Here is a 12,382-nt window from a genome sequence, read left to right as displayed (position 1 = left end):
TGAAAGGTTACTAAATAGATCACTTTCCATAAGTGGGAGAATACACACGTGGAAAGCGATATATTGAAGCTATTTGCTAGTGGCTTACAGAAAATATTTACGGCGTTAATAAGAATACAAGATGGAATACCGTCCGGACCAGGCCTAGTGCAATATTTTAAGCTTTGCAGGCCGATAAAAATTTCTTCTTCGGTAAGAACAAACCGATAAAAGATGTCAAATGCTTTTATTTCAATGGATAACTATTTATATTCACACAAAGCCATAATTGTCATGAAAGCCTGCTTATCGGAAGATTAAATAGACCTATGACCAAATTTTCTATCTTACATTTTTTTCGTATCATAAAATATTTAAAGAAAACCATCTTTCCGAAGGGTTTACAGTTCATCGGACATCTTTTATGAAATAAAGTCCAGAAAAAAACCCATGTGTTTCCAATTAGGTCCACATAATTATTTTTTATTTAGTTACTATCACAAACAAATTAATCAAAAAAAAGTTAACAATTAGATTCTTTTGGCATATAAGTGTTTAGGTGTCATGAGAATCCTTACCTTTGGTAATATTGAAAAAATAGACTTACGTGGTCCTAAGATAGATTTCTCTTCCCATTTACTATTATGAGCTAATTTTCATCATGAAATATTGGAAATTCGACTTCTTTACGATATAAAGCTTGCATTTCCACAGAATAACTTACCCTACACTATATTAAATACCCCACATCACATTTTCTAACACCAATCTTACTATAGTAGGTCAATTTTCATGATTATATATTAAAACTGTAACTTTTTCTGCCTTAAAAAGTATCAATGTCCGTGAAAATCCCTATTAGGGAGAAATCCAAAAAATAGGCTGAGAAAGTCCAAACTCGGTACAGTTAATTTTTTATGTTGTCTAACCACTATGATCATTGAAAATTATACCTTTTTGTCGTATGAACCTCAACCTTCATTATATGAGAGTGGGTTCAAGAAATTGACCCAGCCGATCCAAAGTTTTCACTTCAATTTGGAATGACGATATACTGCTGCTTAGCCACATTTGCATCACATAAACGGTAAAGAGAGTAGGGCGCTACATGGGTGATGATCGAAAAAGTGCACCATTCCGAATCATTTTCAAAGGGATTCGTCCTTGGGCCAAACTACATTTATCTACCAAATTTCATCAAAATATCTCAAAAATTGCGGTCTGCGGCTTAAAAAGAAAAACACACAGACAGGCTTAGATTAGTATAATAAGAGGTGGGTTTGCCTTAAACCATTCTAAGTTTTACATACGTCCGCACTAACTTCATTTACTGTTTACCACAAGTAGTGTAGGGTGTAATGAATTGGAGACCAGTTCGTGCAATACGAGCCTAGTTACAACATTCTTGTTTGCTTCTAAGTGTATTTTTTGTGTATAGGCGTTAAATTTTTAAATTATTAGATTCAATAATAATAATAAATATTTATTTGTCTAAGCCGTAATTGTACAAGAGATATGAAAAAGATAAGAAAAAAAAAAACACAAGAGAAGCCAAAAAGGAAGACAACGTTTGAGTAACTTGGAAGAAATTTACACTTGTGTTTTTTAGTTTGAGATAAATTAAATTGAAGTACAGTGTGACCAGCGCAGCTGTAATGTACTAAGCAGCACTGCTATGCAGTGATGCGACTTTCGTTAGAGAGCAAATCAAGTGAAGATCTTGTTGAACGACTGACTCTTTTTGCATCTGTCCATGATTTTTTCACCTATGAAAAGATCCCTATTTAATTGGATCGGATTTTATTCATAATGCCCAGCGACAGAGAGTATGAAATAAAGAAATACATTTCTGTTTCGACTGAGAAGCAGTTGTCATCTACGCTTTGAGAGGAGTGGGAGAGTCGTTGATGTTCTTATTTATGGCTAATAAAGCCACGAGCATTAAAGTTACCTTTAAAGTATTTTAGGGAGATTTATAAGGATATAAACCATACGATTGGTTACTGTCGGACTTTATCTTAAAGCCTTCTGGGAAGGTCTATGAGTTGGCAGTGATCAAGATATGCTATGATCATTGGGTATTACAACCAAGTCCTTACTTACGTTTAAAGTCCTTTAGGAAGTTTTTTGAGTTAGCAATCTCAACTTTGATAGACTTTGCACAAGAAAGATGACACAGTCAAAAGTCAATAAAATCAAGCAATGAAAAACACTATAGTGGGTCAGAGTCCTGAACCACTTCGCTTAATGTAATTAGCCATATGATGACTTTTCTAAATAATGCGTAATATGGAAAGTGGTCCAAAAAGTGCTCCAATCAGGACAATTTCTAACAGCGTTCATCCTTGGGCCAAAGCACGTCTGTGCATCAAATTTCATGAAAATATCTCGGAAATTGCAATATAAAGGCTGAAAAGGTTGAAAGAATGTAAGATGGACAGATGGACAGATACGCTTATATTGGTTCACAAAGTGTTTCTGGATCGATCAGTGTGATAACAGGTAGATTTATCTCACGTTCTGCTGGTTATTATGTACTTCCGTATAAACTTAGCCCACCCTTGTACGACAAGTGATATAGAAGAATATGAAAAAAGATGTTTCCGCCTTTAAGTGGAACTCAAGCAAATATTACTCCCTTTGTTCGTCCCTTTCCCAAATCATGCACGCACGTATGGTGTGCATTCTCTGAATGACTGGTCACATAAAAAAAGGAAATTAAAGTTACTTAGAAACAATTTAGTCCTAGACTCTAGTTTAGGTTTTCTAATGCCTTAATATCGTTCGACTATCGATCGTTCGATGCAGTGGCGAGCCTGAAGACTACACCATCTATACCAATTGTGGTGCAATCCAGAAGGATCAAGGCTAAAGACATCTTCCATTAGATAGGTCGGTCTACAATCATTTTCTAAATCGATCGCTGTCCGTCTGATGTTTGCCCATCAACTCGTGGATCGCATGAGATATTTTGAGATATTTTCATAAAACTTCAGTTAATAATTCTCGACCATGCAAAATGAAGGTGGATAACTTGGAGCAGGAGGAAATCATTTCTTGTTCGCCGTTCTTGTTGCCGTCCGGTTATACCTTACATCACTTGTCGTACAGGGTATATTAAGTTAGTGCGGACGTACGGAACATCCAGAAGGACTTGAGAGAAGACCTATCTTTTATTATGCCGACCGGTCTATAATCACGGTTTGAATTGGTAAAAGCTTGTGGTACACTAAATTAGTGTAGGTATATTAAGTTGATGCAGACGAATGCAACACGTGCAAAGACTAAAATTAGATCCACTTTTATTTTGCCGATCGATTCAAAATCATAACCTAAATTGATCTAAGCCTGTCTGTCCGGCTGTCCGCCTGATGTCTGTCCATGTACATTTGTGTTCAAGCTACAGGTCGCACTTTTTGAGATATTTTGGTAAAATTTGGTGCAGTGACGTGGTCTAACGGACGAACGCTATCGAAAATGGTTTTAATCGGTTCAGTTTTCCGACCACTGCCCATACAATGCCCTATTTCGAAAAGTCCTTATATGGAAAAAAATTTTAATTTTCAAAATTTCTCGGCAAAAGTGGCTAAGTAGTAGTGTTTCGGCGATTTAAATAGAAATTTTGGACTGGCTGGAGCAATTTTTTCAACGCCCTCTCATACAAAGAAAACTGGGATTCGCTAAAATCGATGATAATCATAGCAACGATTGAAATCGTCTAATCTTTTCCTTGATGTATTGAAAAAAGTTTTAAGCATGTAGATATTAAGCTTTGAATGAAATGAATGATTTGATTGAAATCGCTTATCTACTACTTCGTGAGAGGAGAGAAACCTACGCATATGCTTTTGCTACGGAATCTCTGCAATAATGAGGCTCTTTAAATGATACGTCCTATTCACTGAGGAGCAATGGGTGACGCATCATATTATTTCGTGGGCCGTCGGTCATGGCGGCATAAAGCATTCGCACGCATATGCAGTCAACAGAGCAATCTACCCATTTAATGAAGCAATGAGGATACAAATTAAAATCGTTCAGTAACACTGCAATGTTGATGCAGGTATCGAACTTTTCTTTCTCTCGGACATGTTGATAACCCACTGCCATATCTCGAAGATCATTCATAGCGAATCCTAAGACAAGCCAAGACCCTCCGAATCCAAACAGGTATCTTTGCTAATTTGAGACTTATGCACCGAAATATTTTGAAATTTTCTATTAAGAAATTTCGAAAATTGATTAGAAAACTATTTCCCAAAAAAGAAACGAACATGTTACTTACTCAAAATGGGAAAATTCAAAATTGTTTGATAACTTTTTTTTTTTTTTTTTCTTTTTTTTAAATTAAATTCTCACTATTTTGCATATGTCAAGCCGGCTTGAAATTCTTTACGAGATCTTTTGCTTTTTATATTTTTTTATTTTAGTAATTTGAGCTTAAACTCATTTAGACGTTATGAATGTTTTAAGTTTAGCATGTGTCGGTGTGTAGTTGCGATAATCTTTGATTGCGAGAGATCTACAATTGAATGTGTCTGAGATACTTATCAAGCAGTTGAGTTGCGAACGTTAAACACTTTAAAGGTTTCAATTGGAGAACATTTTCGTATCGCAAACAATTTTCATATAGATATCGTTTAAGGAAAAAGCAATAAATGGAATGAAAAAATTAATTTTTAATTAAATTACTTAACGAATTTATTAAAGAATTTAAAAAAAAAAAAAATTTACTCTTCTTTTCATTTTTTCAAATTTGAAAACATATATCAATATCGATAAACGTATGTTCGGTTCGATTCGGTTCAATTAAAAAAAAAAAAAAAAATGGTTTACTTTCGTGAACGAGAACGTCCTACGAAACAGGATGAACGTGTTATCCATGATGAAGAATTCGGTGAAGAAAATGTCGAATTAGTTGATTCCGAATGGGCGGATTTTGAAAAGTTCATACTTCAATTACGTCAACGGCGCGTGAGCGCTATTACAATGGAGGAAGAATTACGTCATACACCTCGTCAAACGCGCGTTAAATCTCATGCATTCTATCCGTGTCCCCCGCCCGCAGATCACGGTCAGGACTCGGATTCTTCTTCCGATGAGGACCCTTTCGGTTACATTGATACTCTAGTAAGCATAAAGAAAAAATTTGAAATTTTTATTTTATTTTTTTTTTTTTAATATATGGAGACAGGGTCAGGCGATTTTTAGATGAAAGGAAAATATTTTCATATTTTCAGGCTTCCTTTTTTAATATGCATACGTAGATGGACACGTATATACGTATATATATATATATAAATATTTTCATATTTTCAGGCTTCCTTTTTTAATATGCATACGTAGATGGACACGTATATACGTATATATATATATATATATATATAAGTGTGACGTTCAGCAAGAAATGAGCAAAGAGGGACAGGGTTTGGCCGTAGTTTGGAAGGTGTAAAACAGGTCTACAGCGCTGGTTACTGATCCGGGGTATATGGAGTTTATAGTCGTCTTTCTTATGTACTATATCTTTTTATACATATATATATATATATAAATATATACACACGCATCCATGTATACGTGTTTATACGGATATATATGGATATATACAGATGCATATATATGCATATGTTTATACTTCAGATCGTGGATCATAAATCTATGTATATATATATATATATATATATGACCACGTGGTCAGGGGTCGTTCATTGCAGGGGATATTTTCTTTATATATATATATATATATATATATACACACAGTCACTTTCAACAAAAAATGAAGATAAGGGGCAAGGTGGGGCCGTAGCCGTAGCGTAGAAGGTGTAATTAAAACAGGTCTATTGACCCGTCGTGTACAAACTTGACAGTTGTCTTTCTTGTACACTAGGCTATGAAGCTGCCATTACATAACTTAGTAATTCCGTCGCAATGGCTTATAGGCCCAAGAATCATGAAGACAAACCTGATTTCTTTATCTGTTCTCTTAGCATATAGCACTTAGGGGCCTCATAAAATGTATATTTATTCTCAATCGCAATAGGATTCTTGCCTAGTCCTAGTTTAGTTGTACATTTAAAAAGTGTTAAATCTGCCCATAAGCGCTGTAGTTATTGCTGTCTTGGAGATAATTGATTCCAAACTTAAAATATAAACAAAATAAACTTAAAAAAAGAGAGAAAAAAAACTTTAAATTGGTTTAAATAAAAATTTTTATGTATTATTTTTATTGAGAACACACATATACAAACTCATAATAAATTTAATTAACTTGAGGAAAACGTATTCATTTCAGTTGAGTGCGAAAATTTTATATAAATAAGTCAATAAATAAATGTTGGGATGAGGTCTTTGACGCTCACCGTTATAAATAAATAAATAAATAAATGAAAGAAAAATTTGTAAAGTTGTATGGGCGTGTCACCTAGATATAGCTTTTCATATGGCCGAACAAATATTTTGTGTTTGGCTTCTGTCTAAATATCATGTTTATCGGATAGGAATACTATATCTCATATCTCAATATACATATATATGTATATATATATATATATCTAAGTTTTTCGAATACAGATGATATTAAATTGAACAAGGAAGGCGTAACAAACAATTTTGTTGCGTGTGTTCTTTTAAAGAGAGCATTTGTGATTTTGATGCTGAGACTATTGCAAAACTTGCTCATAAGTTATTAGCGCAAATTTCTTATTCAAGAGTTTAGCAGCAAATACGGCAGTACTTTTGCCTACTCCTAGCTTGATTACTATTATGACGAACTTAATGCGTGAAATTTTTGCTTAAATATACTTCGAAACCTGTGTAATATTACATGGGTATCCTTAACATATATGCCCTAAGTCCTGATTGGTCCAAAGTCTAGAGTGACTATGTCGCATAAAGTAACGCTAAAGGCTTTATACACGGGGATCAGATGCCCCGATGATAGATGATATCTATCTCTGCGTAGAGGAAGTTCTTATAAATAGAATCTTGTAGTTGTAATAGCAAGTCCTGACTACTTGGTACGGCTCTTCGGGCAATATCGTGGTGGCTGTGGTTTTCATTATTCCTAAAGCGAATATTTAGAGATAATGATAGACCTCAACAGACCCCCAGAGTGAGTTTATTGGGGCTTACACAACAAGTTGCAGTTGCAGCCCATAGTTTATAGGGAATGTCTAACACCCTGAGGAGCTTCGCTTACACGCAATTAACCCGTGCACCATCGGGCGCCGTGAGGTGAGGTTTTATAACAGGTACTCAAGTTAAACAAAAGGAATATACATATGCCCTAATTCCTCTATTTGTTCTGTTTATGTTTAGTTTATTTCTAGTTAAGAATAATTTATTAATTAATAATAATAACTATTAATGATAATTTAATTATACAATAATAATCATTTACTCGAATTAACGGTAAAAGCGTAAAGATAAATTCGAATTTAATTAACAAGGGCACCTATCAACTAGTTTAACGGAGCTCTGTAAAGACTCTAACAAAGCTCTTTGGAAAATATAGTTCCGGAAGGCAGACTTTAAATTTCTTCAGCTTTTTGTTTGAAAAGCACTTTTATGTGGTTTGGATTTCCTAATTTAAACGGAGAAGGCTTCCAGGTCCGAATACATCTTAATCCTAACTATTTTTCTACTTTGCCAGCTGAATTCCAGTTTATTTTCATATCCTTATTAACAATTGAGTATAGAGTCTCCTTTAGCACATTCGTGAATAGTTAACAGTGAAGATAATGATAATATAAATGTAACGTGTCGTATAAGAAATAAAACTAAGATATAGAGGTGATTTATCAAGAATAAAAGGACTTTATAGTTACTTTGCACCTGCTCGGGTTAATAATCATTTTAACATGAAATTGTAACGAGTTGTTTAACATAACTTTAGCGTATTAACAAAGAATAGCTTTGATGATGTCAAGCACTTGTGGTCGGAAAGGATTGGATTCATCATCCGTCCACATTTCCCGAACTGAATTCCAATCAAAATTTTCGATCCTAGGATGTGTTGCAAGATGGGAACACAATACTTGCCTATCCTATCATATCTCCGCTTGTTGAAAACATATCTGGCGCAGTTCCTTACCTCACGTTGCAATTTGTTTTTGGAAACATAATCTAATTTACTATACCGTGTCATAGTGAAGCAACGCGGAATTTAACCAGTCTCAACTTGGCAAGGATTGGAACGTAGGATGAGATGAGCCATTATAACTATTATCTTCTAAGTTACTCCGATGTTTCAAACGGAGAGCTTCAGAAACACCAGAAACTATATAATTTTTTCATCATCATCAAATCCTGAATCGATTTAAATATGCCCGTCTGTGCGCATATCTACCCATGTAATGTCTCTTGTAAACATATTCCTGTCCCCAAAAATGAAGCTATCGTCTTTAAATTTAACGCAGATTGATATTCAAAATCAGCTGAGGGCACACCTACATTGCTACGCAAATTGAGAAAAACCTTTGTCTTTCAGATGAAATAAAAAGTTGGCTTTTTACTCATTACTCATAAACTACAGCAGATAAGTATACAAATGTTTGAAGTATACCTGTACCCGAATGGTAAAAATTGTTCACGCCTGACAAATATTAGAGCGTAAAATTTGATATTTTTGTTAATACCCTTCTAATGCGCAGAAGTAAGCTTCAAAAGCCCCCTAAATTCGGAAAACATCTAACCATGTCCGTCTGTTCGTCTATTCATCTGCCCGTCTACCAAGCTGAAAATAAGAAATCCCCTGTAAATTTGCAAATGAGCTTAAAAATGGCGCACGCATTAAACGTGAAGAAATCTGCTGCCGAAGTGCATCAAGCACTTTTAGAAGCATATGTTACCCAAATTATCGGTTTTGGTTCCAACCGTTTAAAAATGGTGACTTTCATGTCAATGACAAAGAAAGCCCTGGAGAACTAAAAACGTACGAAGATAATTAATTGCATGATTTATTGGGCGAAAATCCAGCCCAAGCTTTCAAAGAATTTTCGAAAAGCTGGGCAGTTGAGGGCAATCGACTGAAAAGAAGACTTTGTTGTGGCGTATTTTGACTGGCGACGAAAACTGGATCTACTATGACAATATCAAACGTAAGAAGAATCATGGATTAATTCAGGATAGTCATCCACAACGACACCGAAACGGATTATGAATGACTATAATGCAACGGCTGTGCCTATGGCGGGATCACCAAGATGTAATGCCACCCGAGCCATTAAAAGTCAATGAATCTTTTACTGTAGATGTCTACCAAACTTAACTGCACAAAAAAGAGTAGGAAGAGGGGTTAACAGACGCAAAGTCATCCTTTTGCATGAGAAACCTTGGCCACATGTTGGAAGAGTTGCCAAGGATGCCCTGTTGCAGCTCGAATCGGAAGGTCTGCTCCACTCGTAACATACATAGCGCCTTCTGATTATCACTTGTTCAGATGGATGCAGGATGGCTTAGATGGTACACGTTTTCGAAGAGCTGAAGAAATGTAAAAATGGATCGATCATTGGATCGCTGCCGAAGCAATATCGTTCCTCTGGACACGGTATCGTGGTGTTATCAGAAAAATTCTAAAAAGTTTTGCAAAATGATGGAAAATTTTTCGATGAATATATGTTGCACCAATTTTTCTTAATAAATGCTTTTCCCCAAGTGAAAAAATGATCAAAATATGTGCAAGCAAGGAATGTTTACCTTATCACATATGCTCTTAACAAATCCATTTAAAATAATAATTTACAATAATTCTTTTTAATTATCTTTTTGCAAATTTTCAAATCTCTTGACACACATACACAGAGAGAGAGAGAGAGAGAGAGAGAGAGAGAGAGAGAGAGATCGCATGAATTTAATAAGATATGCCGATAATATATAGTTTTTATAAAATTTTTAAAAAATTCAAATGAGAAAACAATGTATGTGCAGCGTATTGAAGGTAAAGGGCATAAAAGTAAGCAAGGTGACCAGAGAGAGAGGAAATATCTTAAATGTTTTTAATGAAATTTTAGGGTGAGAAAAAAAGAAAAAAGACGATTATGAAATTTCATTAAAGTGTTTTTTCATTTTTTTTTTTTTTTTTTGGTTTGCTCGCACAGAGCATTCTTCCATTTAGTCAAAGACGCGACAATAACAACAACAACACCAACGACAACAAAAATAGTTACAACAAATAAATGTCAAAACAAATGTAACGTTGTTGTTGCTATTAGCGTTTCAAAATATAATAATTTTCCACTAAAAAAAGCAAAAAACAAAAACAAACACAGAACAGAAGAAAACATGAAATGAAAAGCTTTTAATGTTTTCAGTTTTCTCAAAGTTTTCGTTAATATTACAACCGACCGACATTGTCTTAAGAAATCCTAAAGGAATAGATATTTCAAAAAAAAAAAAATATATAATAATATAAAAAAGAATTCGTTCTTTTTTTTACATAATATTTAAATAAAATTTGAAGAACAAAATTTCACCATGAATCCCAAGAAGAATTAAAAAAAAAAATCAATTTGATTTAATTTCTTGGAAGTTATTCTTTGTTAATTGTAATAAAAAAAAAGAAAAAAAAAAAAATGAGAGAAAGAAAACAAAAATCGATATATTATTTAATAAAAATGTGAATTCAAACGTTTCGAAATATTAAAGAAAACCTTGCTGAGAAAAAAGAGAAAAATAATTATAATAAATTATTAAAGGAAAAGAATAGAAAACCAAATTAATGGGAGAAAACAATATGAAAAAATTGAAGAAAACAAAATTTTTCGAAAATGAAAAATCAATTTAATACTTAATATCAAAAATAAAAAAATAATCAATAATAAAATTTAAAAAAAAATAACAAATTAAGCTTAAAAGTTATAAAAAACGTTTAATTTTTTCATCAAATTAAAACAAAAATCAAAAATATGTACAATTTAAAAGAAAAAATTTAAATCTATAAAGTAAATAATAAGAAGTTAAATTTATAAAACTAAAAAAAAAAATTAAACCCATATAAAACTAAAACAAAAAAGCAAACCCATATAAAATTTAAAAAAAAAAATAACCTATATAAAATGAAAAAAAAAATTAAATCTATGTAACATTAAAAAAAAAAAGTTAAAATGAATAACAATTAAACCTATGTAAAATTAAAATAACAAAATTTTAAAACGAATTCACGCTATAAAATTAAGAAAATTAATAAAAATAATTAACTTTATAAAATTAAAAATAAATTGAATTTACAAAATAGAAATAAATTAATTTTATAAAATTAAAAACAAATTAAAATAAAAAAATTGTTCTTATAAGAAAAAGTTTTTTTTTTCATAAGTTTGAAAAACAAAGTTTTTAGTTCATTTAATTTTTTTTTTTTTTTTCAAGATTTCATATGCTCATGAAAATCTTTTAATTATGTTTAGAAATAATTATGGAAAATTTTTAATAATACGACTAAAAATTTTTAGATATTTTTTCAAATATGCTTTAAAAATTGTTTAAAAAAAAAAGAAAAGAAAATTTCTTAAATTAAAATTAAAAAAAAAAAAAGAGGAAGAAAATTAATTAATTAAATAATCACATGCCCGCGTCAATGCCATTATTGTGTTTCCCTTTATGTTATTCATTTATTTTACGTTTTAATGTTTGTTTGTTACCATCGCCGTTGTTGTTGTTGTTTTTGTTTCTATTATATGTGTCATGTTCAGATCAGATTCGGTGGTGGAAGATGAATATATCCGCGAATATGCTTTTGAGCCGGAATTATTAATTAATCGTCATGATTATCTAAAGCAAGAACAACAACGTGTACAAAGCTCAACAGCGGCAGCGGCGGCCCGTTTAGACGATACTTATCATCAACATCGTCGCTACAGTTTCGATATTTATGATGAATATAAAAATCAAGTTGATGTTGAAATTGAAGCCTTCTATCATGTAAGTGCTCGTAAGCAGTTTCAACAAACAGTCTTCAATGAAATGAAAAAATTTTATTGTTGTTGTTTTTGTTTTGCATTTTGAAATAAATCCAACCTTCGAAAGTGAAATAAAATTTTAAGTTGAATCTGTTCATCTATTTATCAGAGTACTTGTTATTAAAATAATTGCAAAAAACTTAGCCGAAAAAAAGTTGAAGGTAGATAATTAGTAAACTTTAAATTCCTCGTCGACTTAATGAAAAAGAAGAAGGAAAGACTACTATTCAGGACTCTCTAACTGGTAATGGTTAAGTGGCGAGTTAAGTGCTTTATGATATCGATTCTGTTCGCTCCTTTCTGTTCGTGGAGTGTTCTCGCGAATTTTCATAGCGATTTCATGAGCCGAGTCGCTCAAGTCACGAAATTTAGAATAAACCGCTACAAGTTGGCACCTCAGATCCTAAGATATTAGATCGGCTTAGCGGCATCCTTCCGTCTATGCACAA

General features: G+C 32.7%; 1 protein-coding gene across 9 annotated transcripts in view; it reads left to right on the top strand.

The window, feature by feature from the left end:
* Positions 1-12,382, top strand: part of LOC119638531 (chloride channel protein 2) — a 51,243-nt gene that overhangs the window by 9,771 nt on the left and 29,090 nt on the right. The window contains exon 1 of one of the 9 annotated variants that reach the window (XM_038035383.1): positions 4,710-5,109. The exons of 2 other annotated variants lie outside the window; for them this stretch is intronic. In XM_038035383.1, the coding sequence (XP_037891311.1) occupies positions 4,807-5,109 (303 nt within the window). In that variant the 5' untranslated portion in view covers positions 4,710-4,806. Of the gene's footprint in view, positions 1-4,709; positions 5,110-11,464; positions 11,896-12,382 lie in introns of those variants that run through there. 6 more of the 9 variants (XM_038035390.1, XM_038035392.1, XM_038035389.1 and 3 more) reach the window with 6 other exon arrangements.

The sequence above is a fragment of the Glossina fuscipes genome, unplaced genomic scaffold (genome assembly GCF_014805625.2).
Source record: "Glossina fuscipes isolate IAEA_lab_2018 unplaced genomic scaffold, Yale_Gfus_2 90, whole genome shotgun sequence".
Classification (NCBI taxonomy): domain Eukaryota; kingdom Metazoa; phylum Arthropoda; class Insecta; order Diptera; family Glossinidae; genus Glossina; species Glossina fuscipes.
This window is presented reverse-complemented; position numbering and strand designations above follow the sequence as displayed.